General features: G+C 42.6%; 1 protein-coding gene across 4 annotated transcripts in view; it reads left to right on the forward strand.

The window, feature by feature from the left end:
• Positions 1–15,125, forward strand: part of ca12 (carbonic anhydrase XII) — a 56,975-nt gene that overhangs the window by 5,228 nt on the left and 36,622 nt on the right. For all 4 annotated transcript variants that reach the window (XM_059640163.1, XM_059640164.1, XM_059640165.1 and 1 more), the window contains 2 exons: positions 11,429–11,608; positions 12,731–12,873. In XM_059640163.1, the coding sequence (XP_059496146.1) occupies positions 11,429–11,608; positions 12,731–12,873 (323 nt within the window). The remainder of the gene's footprint in view (positions 1–11,428; positions 11,609–12,730; positions 12,874–15,125) is intronic.

Genomic DNA, 15,125 nt, shown 5'->3' on the forward strand with positions numbered 1-15,125 from the left:
ATCTGGTTCAGGTTACATTTACTGAATTTTGTTTGATCAGAGGGGCTGCAATCGATTGTAGCCCTCAACTCCCTGATCCACTTCTATTGACATCTGATTACTGAAAGCAGTTTCAGGTCTGCGACCTGGGATTTTTGATCAATGTAGCTCTGCACCAGATCAGACTTTCATTGAAACAAATTCTCTCAATTTACTGTTTTGAACAAGTATACTGAATGTGAGAGGTGAGGTGTAACAGGACAATTGACTTAATGTTGCCTTCTTTAGATAATTATAATCCTGTTCTGGTTCTTTCATTTGCCTAACAACTTGTTATTCATTATCTGCTGGTAATTTAAGAACCTTCTCAACAATGTGTGAAACTCTGAGATTTTGAAATCTACAACTGTTAGTTTCGATTGAAGCAATTTAAATCTTGCACGATAACGCTGGTGACTAGAAAGGTTGGTTTGGATTTTTGTCAGATCAAAATGACAGCATTCAGGAAATAACAGAGTTAATTCTAACCTCTTTGCATAAATTGTTGAGCCAAAAATAGCTTTCAAAGAAAAAGGAAGGCTAGGAGCTCTCATCATTACATAAGAAATATGATGAAACTTTAGGTCAAAAAAACCTGTGCTTAAATGTGGAAATCGAAAAGTCAGTGTAAATGTCGTGGCAATCTGTCTTAATTTGTATATTCATTCATGCAATTTAGGTGGATGGTTCAGTTTCTGGTTAATGGTAACCACCAAGGTGTTGATGTTGGGTGATTCATTGCCATTGCATGCCAAGGGATGATGGTTAAATTTTCTCTTGTGAGAGATGGTCATTTTCTGGCACTGGTGTGGAGCAGATGTTACTCATCATTTGTCAGCCCAAACCAAGAATTTGCGCAACTCTTACTACATATTGACACAGGCTACTTCGGTGTCTGAGATACCATGAATGTTGCTGAATATTGTAACCATTATCAAACATCCCTACTTCTGACCTTATGTTGGAAGAAAAGTTATTGATGAAGCAGCTGAAGGAGGTTTGGTTTAGGATGTGATCCTCAGGTGCAGGGGGGATCTTGTAGCACAGTGGTAGCATCCCTACCTCTGGATTGGAGCCTGGATTCAAGTTCAACTCTCTCCAGAGGCATGTAATAACATCTCAGAACAGGTTGATACAAAAATCTTTCTATCCTGCATGGCAGGGGGGAGGACTGTCTATTGGCACATTGGCAGTGCCCTTGCCTCTAAGTCATGAGGCCCAGGTTCAGGTCCTACCCACTTTGGAGGCTTGTAATAACAGCTCTGAGAAGGTTGATTTAGGAAAATATCTACCCTAAGGAACACCTTTAGAAGTGCCCTGGAGTTCAGATGCCTGACCTGTAACAGCCACAAACATTTTCTTTTGTGTTGAGTATGACTCCAAACAAGTTTTTTCTAACTCACATTGACTCCAGTTTTGCTTGGGCTGCTTGCTGCCATGTGTGGTCTAGTGCCTTCAGCTATTTCTTGTCACCATGTGGTGTAAGTCAAACTTACCTGTCTTTTGGCATCTGTGATGCTGGGAACTTCCAGGGCAGGCCGAGATGGGCCATCCACTTGATGTTTCTAGCTGAAGATAGATGCAAACCCTTCTGCATGGTCTTTTGCACTGGTGTGCTGGGCTTCCCCAACTTTGAATATAGGAATATTGGTGGAGCCTCTTTATCCAGTGAGTTGTTTAATTGAATGTCTCTTCATAATACAGTCCCTCCAGATGCCACAGCAGCAGAGGGAACTTTCTTTTGACGGCTTCCAACTTCCAACCTCCCTTTAATATTCCATTCTCTTTGAAATAAAGGCCAACATTCCATTTGCCTTATTTGCTGAATTTGGGTGCTAGCTTTTTGTGATTCTGTTGGGACTGTCCAAATCCCCCCCTCTTCTGTAGCTTTCTGCAGTCTGTCTCTATTTAAATAATATTTGCCACTTCTATTCTTCCTGCCAACGTGTATAACCTCACATTTTCCCTCGTTATATTCCGGTTGTCAAGTTTTTTTTTCCCGTTTACTTAACCTGTCTACATTGCTCTACAGAATCTGTGTCATTCCTTACCACTTGCCTTCCCATCCATTTTTATGTCATCTGCAAATTTGGCTAAAATACATTCTTTTCTAATGCAATCACTAATATATATATTGTAAATAATCATGGCCCCAGCACTGATTCCTATGACACACCACTATTTACAGGTTGCTATCCTCGAAAATGCCTCCTTTATCCCAATTCTTACTTCTATTAGTTAGTTCAAATATACATAATACATCCACTGACTCCCCTAATCTGCACCACTTATTACGTCCTCAAAGGATTGGTAAATTTATCAGAGATAGAACATAGAACATAGAACATTACAGCACAGTACAGGCCCTTCGGCCCTCGATGTTGTGCCGACCTGTCATACTGGTCTCAAGCCCATCTAACCTACACTATTCCATGTACGTCCATATGCTTATCCAATGACGACTTAAATGTACCCAAAGTTGGCGAATTTGATGATTTCCTCTTCATGAAGCCACACTACTTGATCAGTTCTTTTTCTTTGTCAAGTATTTTTCTATGTCACTTTTGAACATTCTTATTGAAACTGCTTCCAGTTTCTTCAGACCAGAGCATCCCAGATCACCATTTTCAAATGGTGGGCTTTCCTAGCCTCCCACCTGATCAGTGGGGGTGGGGGGGCTGCATATTCTTGTTGGTGCTGACAAACCCTCCACAGCCATTTAACACATGGTTGGAATGGCACTTCTGCCCAGAGAGTGGCTGTAAAATCTGATTGGCCAGGAGCTTTATAGCCCCAGTGGTGCCAGGAGCAGTTAGTTGTCAGTGCTGGGACTCCAAGTGGTTCCCAGAATCCAGGTTCTGGAGTCCAAAACCAGGTAACAGTAAGAGGTCCTGGGCTGACGATGGGTAAGTGAGGCCCGGTGTGGTGTGCACAGAGTGGAGCTGGGGTGTTGTTGAGGTCAGAGGGGGAGTATGGGTGAGGTGTCCAGTTTTGGAAGGTCATTGATAGAGGCTTTGTTCCTCGAGCTCCCATATAAGGCCTGAGAAAAGTTACAAAGGATTTTACCCCCATTCCCTGAACTCATGCCACATGCCTGAAAATTGAGGCCTGGAGGCTTCATTTAGGGCAGCTGTTGACAGGGTGAATGTGCCTGTCCTGCTGTAAAACTGGACAGGATCAAGATGAACAGGAGAATGGTCATTAGGTCATCTGGGGAATTTTACAGACCTCCCTCTCTCTTGGCTAATGCTGCCAGGGTACTGAATAATTCTGCCCAGTAACCTGCTAGTAAAAATATTTCTCCTCTTGTTCTCGCTGGTTGTTTTTGCAATGATCTTTATTAGAGACTAGAAAAAATTAATGATGCTTATAATGTGTCATCAAAACAGTTTCAGCAATAATTTTCAAAATGGAATTGTAAAAGTACATGAGGAATAAAATGGGTTCAGGGAAGAGCAAGGCCTTGTTCTCGCTGAGTCATTTTTTCAAAGAACCAACCCAACTTTGTGTATAAAGTCCCAGGAACTGATAGAGTTTGCCATGCAAGTACAATTCATTGAAAGAACTTATTAGTTTCCAAAGGAAATCCCATTTGCTTATCACTTTAAAATTCCATTTATAATTTATCTTTAATCTAATCCACTTCTCATCAACTTTTGCGGACAATGTGATATATAGTAAAGTTACCAGAGTCATACCAGACCATAGGGCTGCTCTCTCGTTAAAGAGAGATGACTAGTCATGGTTTAACCTGAGGGCCACTCTGCCTCAAGTGAGGGGAGAGGTTGAGAAGCGAGAGTACTTCACTGTAACCTCAGCCAGTGCAGGATTTGAATTGAACCCACCAGCTTCTGTATTGCTAACCAACCAATATGTGATACAAATTATGACTGATGTTTATCATGAAATAATGAATCATTGTAAATGTTAACCTGTAAACCTGATGAATAAGAAATCAGAGCAGGAGTAGTCCATTCAATCCCTTATTGTCTCCAATCCCTCAAACCTGTCCTGCTCTCATTATCAACTTCACTTTCCTGTCCATTCTCTTCTGGTCTAAGAATGGTTAAGTGTCTCTCTCGCTCTGTTGCTCTCAGCCTGAACATTGTAAAAAAATGAGCATTGTGCCCTAGGCAGGGAATCCAAAATGTTTATAAGTAAAGATACTTTTCGTGTCAGTCTGATCTCACCAGTTTTCTTACTCTTGTGGACTCTCTAAGCAGAGCAAATAGCCTTTTAGAATCTACTGTTAAATACTTGAAGTATCGTATCTGGTTCAAAGGAAGCACATCCATTCTAAATCCTGGAGGATATAATCCCTTTTGGTTGGTCTCACCTCCCAAAAACCTGTGAGTATTTGTTGCATTCCCTCTGAAGCTAAACTGCATACTATACTGCCACATATATAGTGATTGTTACAAGTCAGCCATGTGAACCTCATTGAATACAAGTCCCATGATTGGGGCTGTTGATCTACTCCAACCAGGGAGCCCCAGGCTGATAGGTATAAACAAGAGCATCAGAGATTCTGTTCACTCAGACCTCTCTCAAAGACTCTCCATGTGTAAATAAAGGGTCACTTGGTGATGAGATGCTGGTCTTTGAGTTATTTAGTTGCAAGGAGAGAAAAATATGTTCCTAAAGAAATTCGCTTGCAGCACCCATCATTGAGTTGGGGTGAGCATTTCTGGCTTCATGCATTTATTTGGGAAGCTTGACTCGTTTGGTCCTGCCCATAAGGAATTGGCCCAGTACGTGATGTGACAATGTTCTGGCTTTGAGGTGTGTTTTGCCCTGGTTTCTTTTAGAGATTGGGGAGAGGCCAAGCAGTCTACAAGAAAATAAACAGCTTGTGAGACCTTGGGTTTTTTTAAAATTTAGATCCTGAATGGGTATGGTCAAGCCCTAACAGATCCAGCACTTTTGTTAGCTGCCGGCAGTCGTTGCTGGGGTCTGAGCAGGGTTGGAAGGCCATGAATCTCTCCCAGTTGCTACATCCTCTCTCTCTCTCTCTCTCTCTCTCTCTCTCTCTCTCTCTCTCTCTCTCTCTCTGAGGAGTTGCTGCATGTATCTCTTTCTTGCTAATAGGATTGCACGTCACAGAATCTCTTTCTCTGAATGTACTTTTTTGCCAAAGGTGTTTTTATGGGATGTCACTATATTGGAACAGTTAATCGTTAATATTTACGGTATTTATTATACTATTAAGTATTCTAATAGAGTTAAGTTATTCTAAGTTCCTCTTTCTTTCATTGTATTTTAACTGTAGCATTTGAATAAATTTGTGCTTTGCTTAAGAATCTGCACCTCACGTTTACCTTTAAACTTAGAAGAAGATCGGGTCTAGACTACCTTTTTAATATATTTCAAAAGGGCCTGCTGTGATCGATAACAGTGGAAATAATGCATTTTTTTTCTGGACAAATAACATTGGGGCAAATGAAAAGCAATGAGTAATTCTCCTGACAGTTTGTGGACCTGCAGCTTTTTCGGTTATCAGGAGCCTAAATTTGCCTGAGGCACCAGATAGTAAGATCCTTCAAGGGTTGACAGATTTAGTAAAGGAATATTACAACCCAAGGTTGCTCTATTTCTGGACCCAATGGTTTCACTCGGCTATTTGAGCATCAGCAGAATTTGTATTCCGATTTTTGACCAGGTTAGGAAGGCTAGCAGAGTCTTGTGACTTTGGTTTAATCATCAATGAGATGCTGAGTGACTGTTTGGTATGTAATGATGTAAAAGTGCCTACTAGCTGAAGCCCAACTGGACTTCAAACAGACAATACGATTGGCTTTAACTTTGGAGAATAGGTCAAATGGAGCCTATGAGTTGCAGGGTGTTCCAATTGAAGTGGACAACCTCGCTAGTCTGACTAAGCTTTGGGGACACTGCTTGAATGAAGGCAATAATCCAACCTACGGCAAAGACCCAAAGCAAAACCAGGCCTCAGCCAAACAGTTAAAATTTTCTTCGGGAAGCCATTCTAGTCGCTACCAGTTATGTGGACTCAAGACAACAAAAGAATCCCTGAAACTTAAATTGGGTAAGAGATCTCCAAGAGAGTGCACACCATGGAAATTCCATCTACATCTGGTTTGCAACAGTTAAATTGTTTAGCAACATCCAAATCAGAACCAATCAAAATAAATCAGAGATAATGGGAACTGCAGATGCTGGAGATTCCAAGATAATAAAATGTGAGGCTGGATGAACACAGCAGGCCAAGCAGCATCTCAGGAGCACAAAAGCTGACGTTTCGGGCCTAGACCCTTCATCAGATGAAGGCTCTGATGAAGGGTCTAGGCCCGAAACGTCAGCTTTTGTGCTCCTGAGATGCTGCTTGGCCTGCTGTGTTCATCCAGCCTCACATTTTATTATCATCAATCAAAATAAATGCCTGGTTAAATGGTCACCCAGTTCGAATGGAGGTTGATACGAACATGGCCATTTCAGTGATTGCAGAAAACATTCGCTTTGGACTTCAGTTCTTAAGTTTGTGCAAGACCTGCTGCCTCACAGCGCCAGGGACCTGGGTTTGATCCCACTCTCAGGCGACTGTCTGTGTGGAGTTTGCACATTCTCCCCGTGTCTGCGTGGGTTTCCTCCGGGTGCTCCGGTTTCCTCCCACAGTCCAAAGGTGAACAGGTTAGGTGGATTGGCCATGCTAAATTACCCAAAGTGTTCAGGGGTGTTTGGATTAGGTGGTTTATAGGGGGATGGGTCTGGGTAGGATGCACTGAGGTTGGTAGGGCCAAAGGGCCTGTTTCCACACTGTAGGGATTCTATGATTCTATGAAGACCTCAGCTAGCCTGAGAACCGATACTGCAGAAGCTTTACAGTTCAAGGCTACAAATCTGTTCCTGTTTCTTATGAGAAGCAGCTGGTTCTGTTTCCAGTGATTGTAGTAAAAGGCTGGGGCCCAAGTTTAATGGGTACAACATTGATTGAGAAATATTCACCTAGATCAGCTCAACAGTTTTTGATTAGAAAACGGCTGCCTGGATGACATCCTAATTAAATATCTGGAGGATTTTCAGGAAGGTTGAGGGACTATCAAAGGAGCTCGGGCCATCTTGCATGTTGACCAGGAAGCAATTCCGCAATCCTGCAAGGCCCGCCCAGTGCCACTTGCCTTACGGGAAAATGTAGAGATAGTTTAAAGAAAATAAATCATTAAACCAGTCCAGTTTGTGGAATGGGCAGCACCAGTCATACTGATTGTGAAGCCCAACAGGTTGGTTCACCTTTGTGGAAATCTTAAACAAATGTTGAGTCACTTTTCACAGCTGGATAAATACCCAATTCCTCTCATATACGCAAAACTAGCAAGGGGGCTGTCCTTCACAAAGGTGGACATGAGCCATGTGTACTTGCAAATGTGTTTAGAGGAGAATTCCCAGGAGTATGGTGCAATTAATACCGTAAGTATCTGTACCAATATACAAGACAGCCACATGGGACATTGTCAGCCTGTGCAATTTTTCAGTGGACCTTGGAGAACATTTTTCAAAGTCTATCCCAGGTCACCATTTATGTAGATGAGGTGCTATATATAGGGAAGACCAATAAGGAGTACTTGGAGAACTTGGACATAGTCCTTAGATGTTTCTCTTGGGTAGGTGTACACCTTTAGAGGGGAAAAATGTGTGTCCCAGGCTCCCCAAGTGACCTACTTGGGCTACAGAATCAACAAGAGGGCTACACCCATTGGAAGATAAAGTGAGGGCGATCAAAAATACCCTAACACCCACATCAGTACTGAAGCTTAAGTCTTTCTTTGAGCTTGTGAACAGTTATGGACAGTTCATACATAACTTGGCCTTCATCCAGGCACCTTTGCATCAACTCTTAAAAAAGGGTCAGCCTTGAAAATGGTTGCATAGCCAAGCCATCACTTTCAGGGGAAGTGAAGAAGATGATTGTTGTTTCTAAGATTTTGACACGCTATCATTCCAAGTGAATTCTGGCATTGACATGCAGTGCCTACCCATTTGGCATCAAAATAGTATTATCTCACAGATGGCCAGTAGAGAAGAAAGCCCAACAGCATGCGCATCCAGGACTTTGGCTAATGCAGAACTTCTTTATCTGGCAGATTTATGTCTGATGGTGAGGATTGGATGCAGACATAGCTGCATCGGTGGGACAGTGCCCAGATTGCCAAAAAGGGCAAAAATTACTACCAGCAGCTCCCCCACATTCGCGGGAATGGCTGGCAAAACCATGGGCTCAGTTACATATCAACAGTGCGGGTCCTTTCATGGGCTCAATGTTCTTAGTCATTGTGGATGCCCACTCAAACTGGCTAGGCATACACAGAGTTCATTGATGAAACACAGGGATGACAATAGAAAAACTGCATGCATCTTTCACAATTCATGGATTACCAGAATTGTTGGCCACAGATAACAGGCCATTGTTTATCAGCAGAGAATTTGAGTGTTTTCCTAAAGTCAAATGGTATTCACCATATAAGGACAGCTCCATACCATTGAAAATTCAGTGGTCTGACAGAAAGAGCATACAAACTTTGAAGGAAAGCTTAAAGAAACAGCCTACACTTCACTATGTACCAAACTGCCCTGGTTCCAATTTGATTATATGACCACCCCTCAGGCAACGACAGGGATAGGTCCAGCAGAGTTGCTGATTGAGGTCGAGAAGACTGCAGCAGGTTGAATCTGATATTCCCAGACTGGGATGGGGTGGGTGGTGGAGGATGAAGTGGCAAAGGAATGCCAATGCTAGACACAGACTCCCCTAAGCAAGGGTCAAGGTCAGAAGTCACAACACCAGGCTATAGTCCAACAGGTTTATATGAAATCACCAACTTTTAGAGTGCTGTTGCTTTTGTGAAGTGAAGTCAACTCTGTTACCTGACGAAAGAGCAGCGCTCCAGAAGCTTGTGTTTTCAAATAAACCTGTTAGACTATAACCTGGTGTCCTGTGACTTCTAACTTTGCCCACCCCAGTCTGACACTGGTACCTCCACATCATGGCTAAGCTAGGGCAGTTTACTTCGAGGGGTGAAGTTTGATGTAGGACCCACAGGAATGTCTCTACAGGAGTATGAGACATGGTTGATGTAGGATCAGGTCCAGTGGTGTGTAAAGTTCAGGTAGGTATGATGGCCCTGAACAAACACATGGACCAGATGAAAGCTGCAAATGGTGCAAGAACAAATTGAGCCGAGCTCCTTGACAGTTTTTCCGAACATTCCAGAACGTCCTTGGTTCTCTCTCTCCTTCAAGTGTTGAAGATACCTCAGAATCTGAGATGCACACAGCAGATGTTGCTGCCTTGACACCTTTGTGGCCTGAAGAAGAGAATGAATTTCTTCTGGGGTGCTCTGGATGCAAGAGGTGAGCTACTGTGCATTACATGTTGCTTGTATCACAGGCAGAGTTGGAGGTACCTGGCCCAAGGCTAAAATGCCCCAGGAAGAGCTAAAAAAAATGGCCAGTATCCTCAGACTCAGAGCGGGAGGGGTGTAGTGATAATGACAAGGTCAGCCAGATGAACCTCAGAATATGACCTCCGCAATTGGGGCTGTTAGTCTGCTCCAATTAGGGAGCCCTGGCTGTCAGATATAAACAGGAGTGCCACAGGTTCTGTTTATTCTGAGAGCTGGCTCTGAGGGAGCTGGATCAGTATCATGGATTCTCCATGTGTAAATGAAGGGTCACTGGATGACAGCATACAGACTTCTGTAGAGTATTTTAATTTGGTCTCATCAAAGTTCGCCATTATGCAGCTAGACCTTCTTAACTCTCGAAGTTCAATCCCGCTTATCATAAAGGCTAATATACAATTGGCCTGCCTCATTGCTTGCTGCATCTCCACGTTAATTTTATACCTCATGCACAAGTACATTTAAAGACCTCTGAATATCAACATTTAACAGAACACTTCCTTTAAAAGGGTTCTGCTTTCATATGATTCCCACCAATTATGCTCCATCTGCTAAGTAAAAATCTCTGCAGAATTCCCCTGCCCCTCAGTGCCAAAAGGTTTTTTACATTCATATAGTTGGCAGACTTTGCCTTCCCATCTCAAAATGGCACCTCACAGTCCGGCCTCCCCTAGCCAATGAGCAACAGCAAGTGTAAATGATCTTGACTCATTGCTTAATCTCATTGCTACTTTTAGGACCTTATTCTGTCCAGGTTGGCTGCAGTATTTACATCGAAGCAGTGACTACTTCAGAAATCCCCATTCTGTGCATGATATGCTTGAGCCAACCAGAGGTTATGAAAAGCACTAAAGAAATGTGAATACTTTCTCTGAATTTGTAAAGCTTCTCAAGACAGCTGAATGGGGACTATCCCCAAATCTACTCTTAATGCTCTCTTCCAGCACTACTGCTCTCGTATAATCTCAATATGTAGATGAGTCATCACTTTTCAAGGTTAAAGTGGTGTTGGTTCAAGACTAGCTCTAAAGCATTTCCACATCACTGCCTGAAGTCACCAATGTCTGACAGCTCCATTGAAGCTTCATTCACATCAAAGGATCGCTCCTCACACTGAGGCCTGTGCTCTACTGCCTGCCACTATACCACAAAGTTAAGTTTCAACTTTGATTTGACTGGACAGAAAGTAGAGATGCTGATGTGACTTTTTTTCTTTCATCATAAATGTTTAAGTTCTGATTTTTCAACTCTTACACGTGCTGGCTCCGTGCCTCTCTTGCAGGGTGCTTTGGGTGGGGATACCACATTGTCAGTGTTTGCAGTCAATGAATTTCCATGAATGTGAAGCTTCGGTGGTGAGGATATATTGAAGAAGTTAAGACTGTGTTTTCCTGGAGAGAAGAAAGCCGAGACAAGATGTGAATAAGGTTTTCAAAATCATGATTAGGCTGGACAGAGTAGACAGGGAGAAGCTGTTTCCATCGTAAAAGAAACACGATCAAGAGGGCTTGGAATTAAAGTGATGTATAAATGCAGCAAGGGTGATGTAAGAAAAAAATACACTATTTTTCCTCAAAGGATGTTGCTAGTTTCACTGCCTGCAAATATGGTGGATGCAGGTTCAGTTAAGGCATTCAAGATGGTGTCGGACATTTTTGTAAGTAATGACATTCAAAGATGTGGGGAATAGACAGGAGGTAATAAATGCGTTAGGTAGTAAAGCTAGACTCGATAATAGAGCTGGTACAAGCATGATGGATTGAACGACGACCTTTCATCCACAGTTATCAGAAGGGAAATTAAATTTTGAAGTAGTAACTCCCCTGCCATTGTCACATGATCCCCCTAAACTTTGCATGATAATAAAGATTGTGAGAGATAGCCACAAAATATGGTATCTTAATTCTGACTGACTTGTGGGATACTATATAAGTTGCTAACCCATTAACTGAGAAAAACATTAGCAACACTAATGGGTGGGGTTTCTTTTCCAGGACTTCATGGGGAAGATCACTGGGCATCCACCTATCCAGAATGTGGGAATCGACAGCAGTCACCCATTGACTTTCACAATGGCATCTTTGAGTATGATCCAACCCTAGAACCCATCCAGTTGATAGGCTACAACCTATCAGCAGCAGTGAATTTTTCTTTAACCAATGACGGGCATGCAGGTAAGAAGCAAAAGCAAATCATGTTTGCTAAACCAATCAAAATGTGGAAGTAGAATCCTGAGCAAAATCTACTAATCAGAACAACAAGAATCTTAACCAATTAAATATGTTTGGAACAAATTTTTGACTTTTCCCTCAATCAGCTTGATTAAAGAAATATTATTAATCAGGAACTGAGATGTTAAAACATTAAAAAAAACTGCAGATGCTGTAAATCAGAAACAAAAATGAAAATTTGCTAGAAAAGCTCAGAAGGTCTGGTAGCATCTGTGGAGAGAAAACAGTGAGTGTTTAGGATTGAGCGACCGGTTAGTAAAGCCTGCCCAGCTATGGTTTTACACAAAATTGACAGGTTGATAATCTACCCAGTAGTAGTCACATCCATTCCCAGTAATCTCCCATAGCAAAACTAGATCAAACACGTATAAAACCTATTTTCTGCAAAATCATCTTTGTCTTCATCCATCATCCATGAAATCAGGGTTCTGATTTTGAAAGAAGACTTGCATTTAGATGGCACTTTTTGTAACCTGAAGACACTACGAGTACTTTACAGGCTATTATTGAATGTACTGATTGTTATAAATCAGGAAACACAGCAGCTAATTTAAATAGTAATGTGATAATGACCAGATAATCATTTTGTGATTTGGTTGAAGGATAGAAATTGACCAGGACACTAAGATGTTGCAGAGATAGCAGGAACTGCAGATGCCGGAGAATTGTGCATTTTTGTCTGAAGAAGGGTCAAGGCCCGAAACGTCAGCCTTCCTGTTCCTCTGATGCTGCTTGGTTTGCTGTGTTCACCCAGCTCTGCACCTTGTTATCCCTGAGATGTTGCCTTCATTTAATATTACATTCAATAGATGCCTCCTTCAATGCAGAGAGCTGTCAGTACTGTACTATCATGTCAGTCTTGATTTTGAGCTTGAGTCTCTCGAGTGGGAATTGAATCCACAAACTCTGAGAACTCCCAACTGAGACAAATGCTGTGTTCTATATGTGATAAGGAGCCACCTCCATCTGAGAATGAAACAACTTGTGGTTCAGGATAGAAATGAGGCACCTTGAGATCTGCAAGCAATTATTTTAGATCTCAGTGACTGTCATTGTTTGTTACAGCAAAAATGACCTTGCCTCCAACCATGCAAATGATCACTGCATCCCATCGCTATACCGCTGTCCAACTCCATTTGCACTGGGGGAGTGAAACTGAGGCTTTGGGCTCTGAACATACCATCAATGGGAGACATTATCCATCAGAGGTAAGATTGTTGAACCCAACCTGGGTCTCATCTGATCTTAAAAGCCTTATAACTGGAACAAAAGGAGCCTTGCATTGTATAGCTCCATCCCCTATTGCAGGGTATCTCAAAGCACTTTGCAACAAATTCATCCATATTGAAGGAAACAAACAGCCAGTAAGCTCCTTTGAGCTGAAATGTGATCATGAACAGGTGACCTGATATTGACTGAGAGGTTTAGCAAAATCACATGTTCTTCTCAAAATAGCCCATTGGCATCTTTTGCATTCACCTGCACTGGGCCTCAGACTAATGCCTTGTCTGACATTCATTCAGAATTTGTGCCTACAATTTTTGCTTCAGATTCTATAGTGGGCCTTGGTCCTATGACCTTCTATAATGGCTACCATCCCATGATTTTGCTTCTGGGATGTTGCTCTCCCTCACAGGAAACTAGAATATCTCATGGAAAACATCCAACATGTCTGCGATAAGAAATTTCTGCAGTTGTAGAAGTCAAAGGGAAGTTATGTTAACCACTTTGGGGAAAGATGGTTAATCCAAATGAGCAAGGCCCATCTGTCACTCAGGACATTGAGTGTCGATTGTGATCCCACATTGACTGCACCCACACTTCCTAAATGATTCTAGTGTAACTGCTCTTGTACAACTGTACAGACCCCACGTGACCAGATTGATCCCACAGTGACACCTTGCCAGGGTAGTGTCAGGGCATTGCCAAGGCGACCTCTCACTATCGCTTTCTTCTTCTCCATCCCTTTCTCTCACTCCACAACCCTGACCCTACCCTTGATTTATAAACTCCTGACTTCTGTACTGTGTTAATAAAGTCAAAAATCCCAAGCTGCTGTTTTTAAGACATATGTACCTCTACTTACTTTAACATTGGTCTGATGTTGTGTCTATTCCCTCTCATCAGACCATGACTTATCAGTACACATCTTCACCGTGTTAAATTTCACAAGTTCTCCCAGTCTTGCCTTAGAACTGGAACTGCTACCCAACTGTCTTTTTAAATTTCCCTTGGAGTCCTTTATAAAATGGGACACCAAGAACTGCACTCCGTTCTCAGTAACTGACACAGCCAATGAAGCTCATAGAATCCCTACAGTGCGTGAGTCTGCACCATCCCTCCAAAAGCATCACACCCAGGTCCATCCCTCTACCCTATTCCAGTAACCCTGCATTTCCCATGGCTAATCCACCTAACCTACACATCCCTGAACACTATGGCTAATTCAGCATGGCCAATCCACCTAACTTGCGCAGAAGCCCACGCAGACACAGGGAGGTCATGCAAACTCTACACAGAGAGCTGTCTGAGAGTGGAATTGAACCCAGGTTCCTGATGTTGTGAGGCACCAGGGCTAATCGCTGTGCCACCAAGCAAGTTATTCTGCAGGTGCAATCAGTTTGAAATCTGCAGGCAGTGTGGAGTGAAACCATTAGATAGCAGCACTTGAGTTATCAGGAAAGACTTTGTACTTTTGAACCTTTCATGGATGAAGCTGGTAGGTGAGAAATCCAAAGGAGCATTTAGAGTAGAAAAATAAAACTGAGGCCACATTTGGTCAAGCAGTGGGAATGGAATTACAAGCACTGATTCAAACTAGTGAAACGTCCATGCAGGTATCAAAAGGTTTGGGATGCAGACAATGATCAGCATTTTGCACAGCCAGGCTGGTACAAGCAGTAAGATGTGAGCTGATCAACTTGCTCAGACATGTTATTACACACCTGGAGCAGGTGGGAATTGCACCTCGACGTCCTAGTCCATTGGCTGGGGCACTACCATTGCACCACAACAGCTCTTTGAGTTGCAGCCAATTAGTTAAATGGTGACAGATTGGAAAATGTTAATAAAAACCAAAAGAACTGCGGATGCTGTAAATCAGGAACAAAAACAAAGTTGCTGGAAAAGCTCAGCAAGTCTGGCAGCATCTGTGGAGGAGAAAACAGAGTTAACGTTTCGGGTCCAGCGACCCTTTTGAGTTAAACCTTCTGTTGAAAAAGACCTGAGGCCACTCTGAATCCACCCCACAACTCATGACCCTGTGTAGGTGTGTACAATGGCGGACAAGATGGAGAACCATTTTGAAGATTTGAAAGTTGCCACAAACAAAATGGCAATATGGAGGGTGGTGAGGACTGGTCATGGGAGAGGGTGTGTGGACTGGCATTGGGTTGGGTGGCGGGTGAATGGGGTTAGAACCCGTAATCGGAATGTTGTTCAGACTCGTGGAAGGACAGGT

Source organism: Stegostoma tigrinum, chromosome 36, assembly GCF_030684315.1.
Source record: "Stegostoma tigrinum isolate sSteTig4 chromosome 36, sSteTig4.hap1, whole genome shotgun sequence".
NCBI lineage: Eukaryota > Metazoa > Chordata > Chondrichthyes > Orectolobiformes > Stegostomatidae > Stegostoma > Stegostoma tigrinum.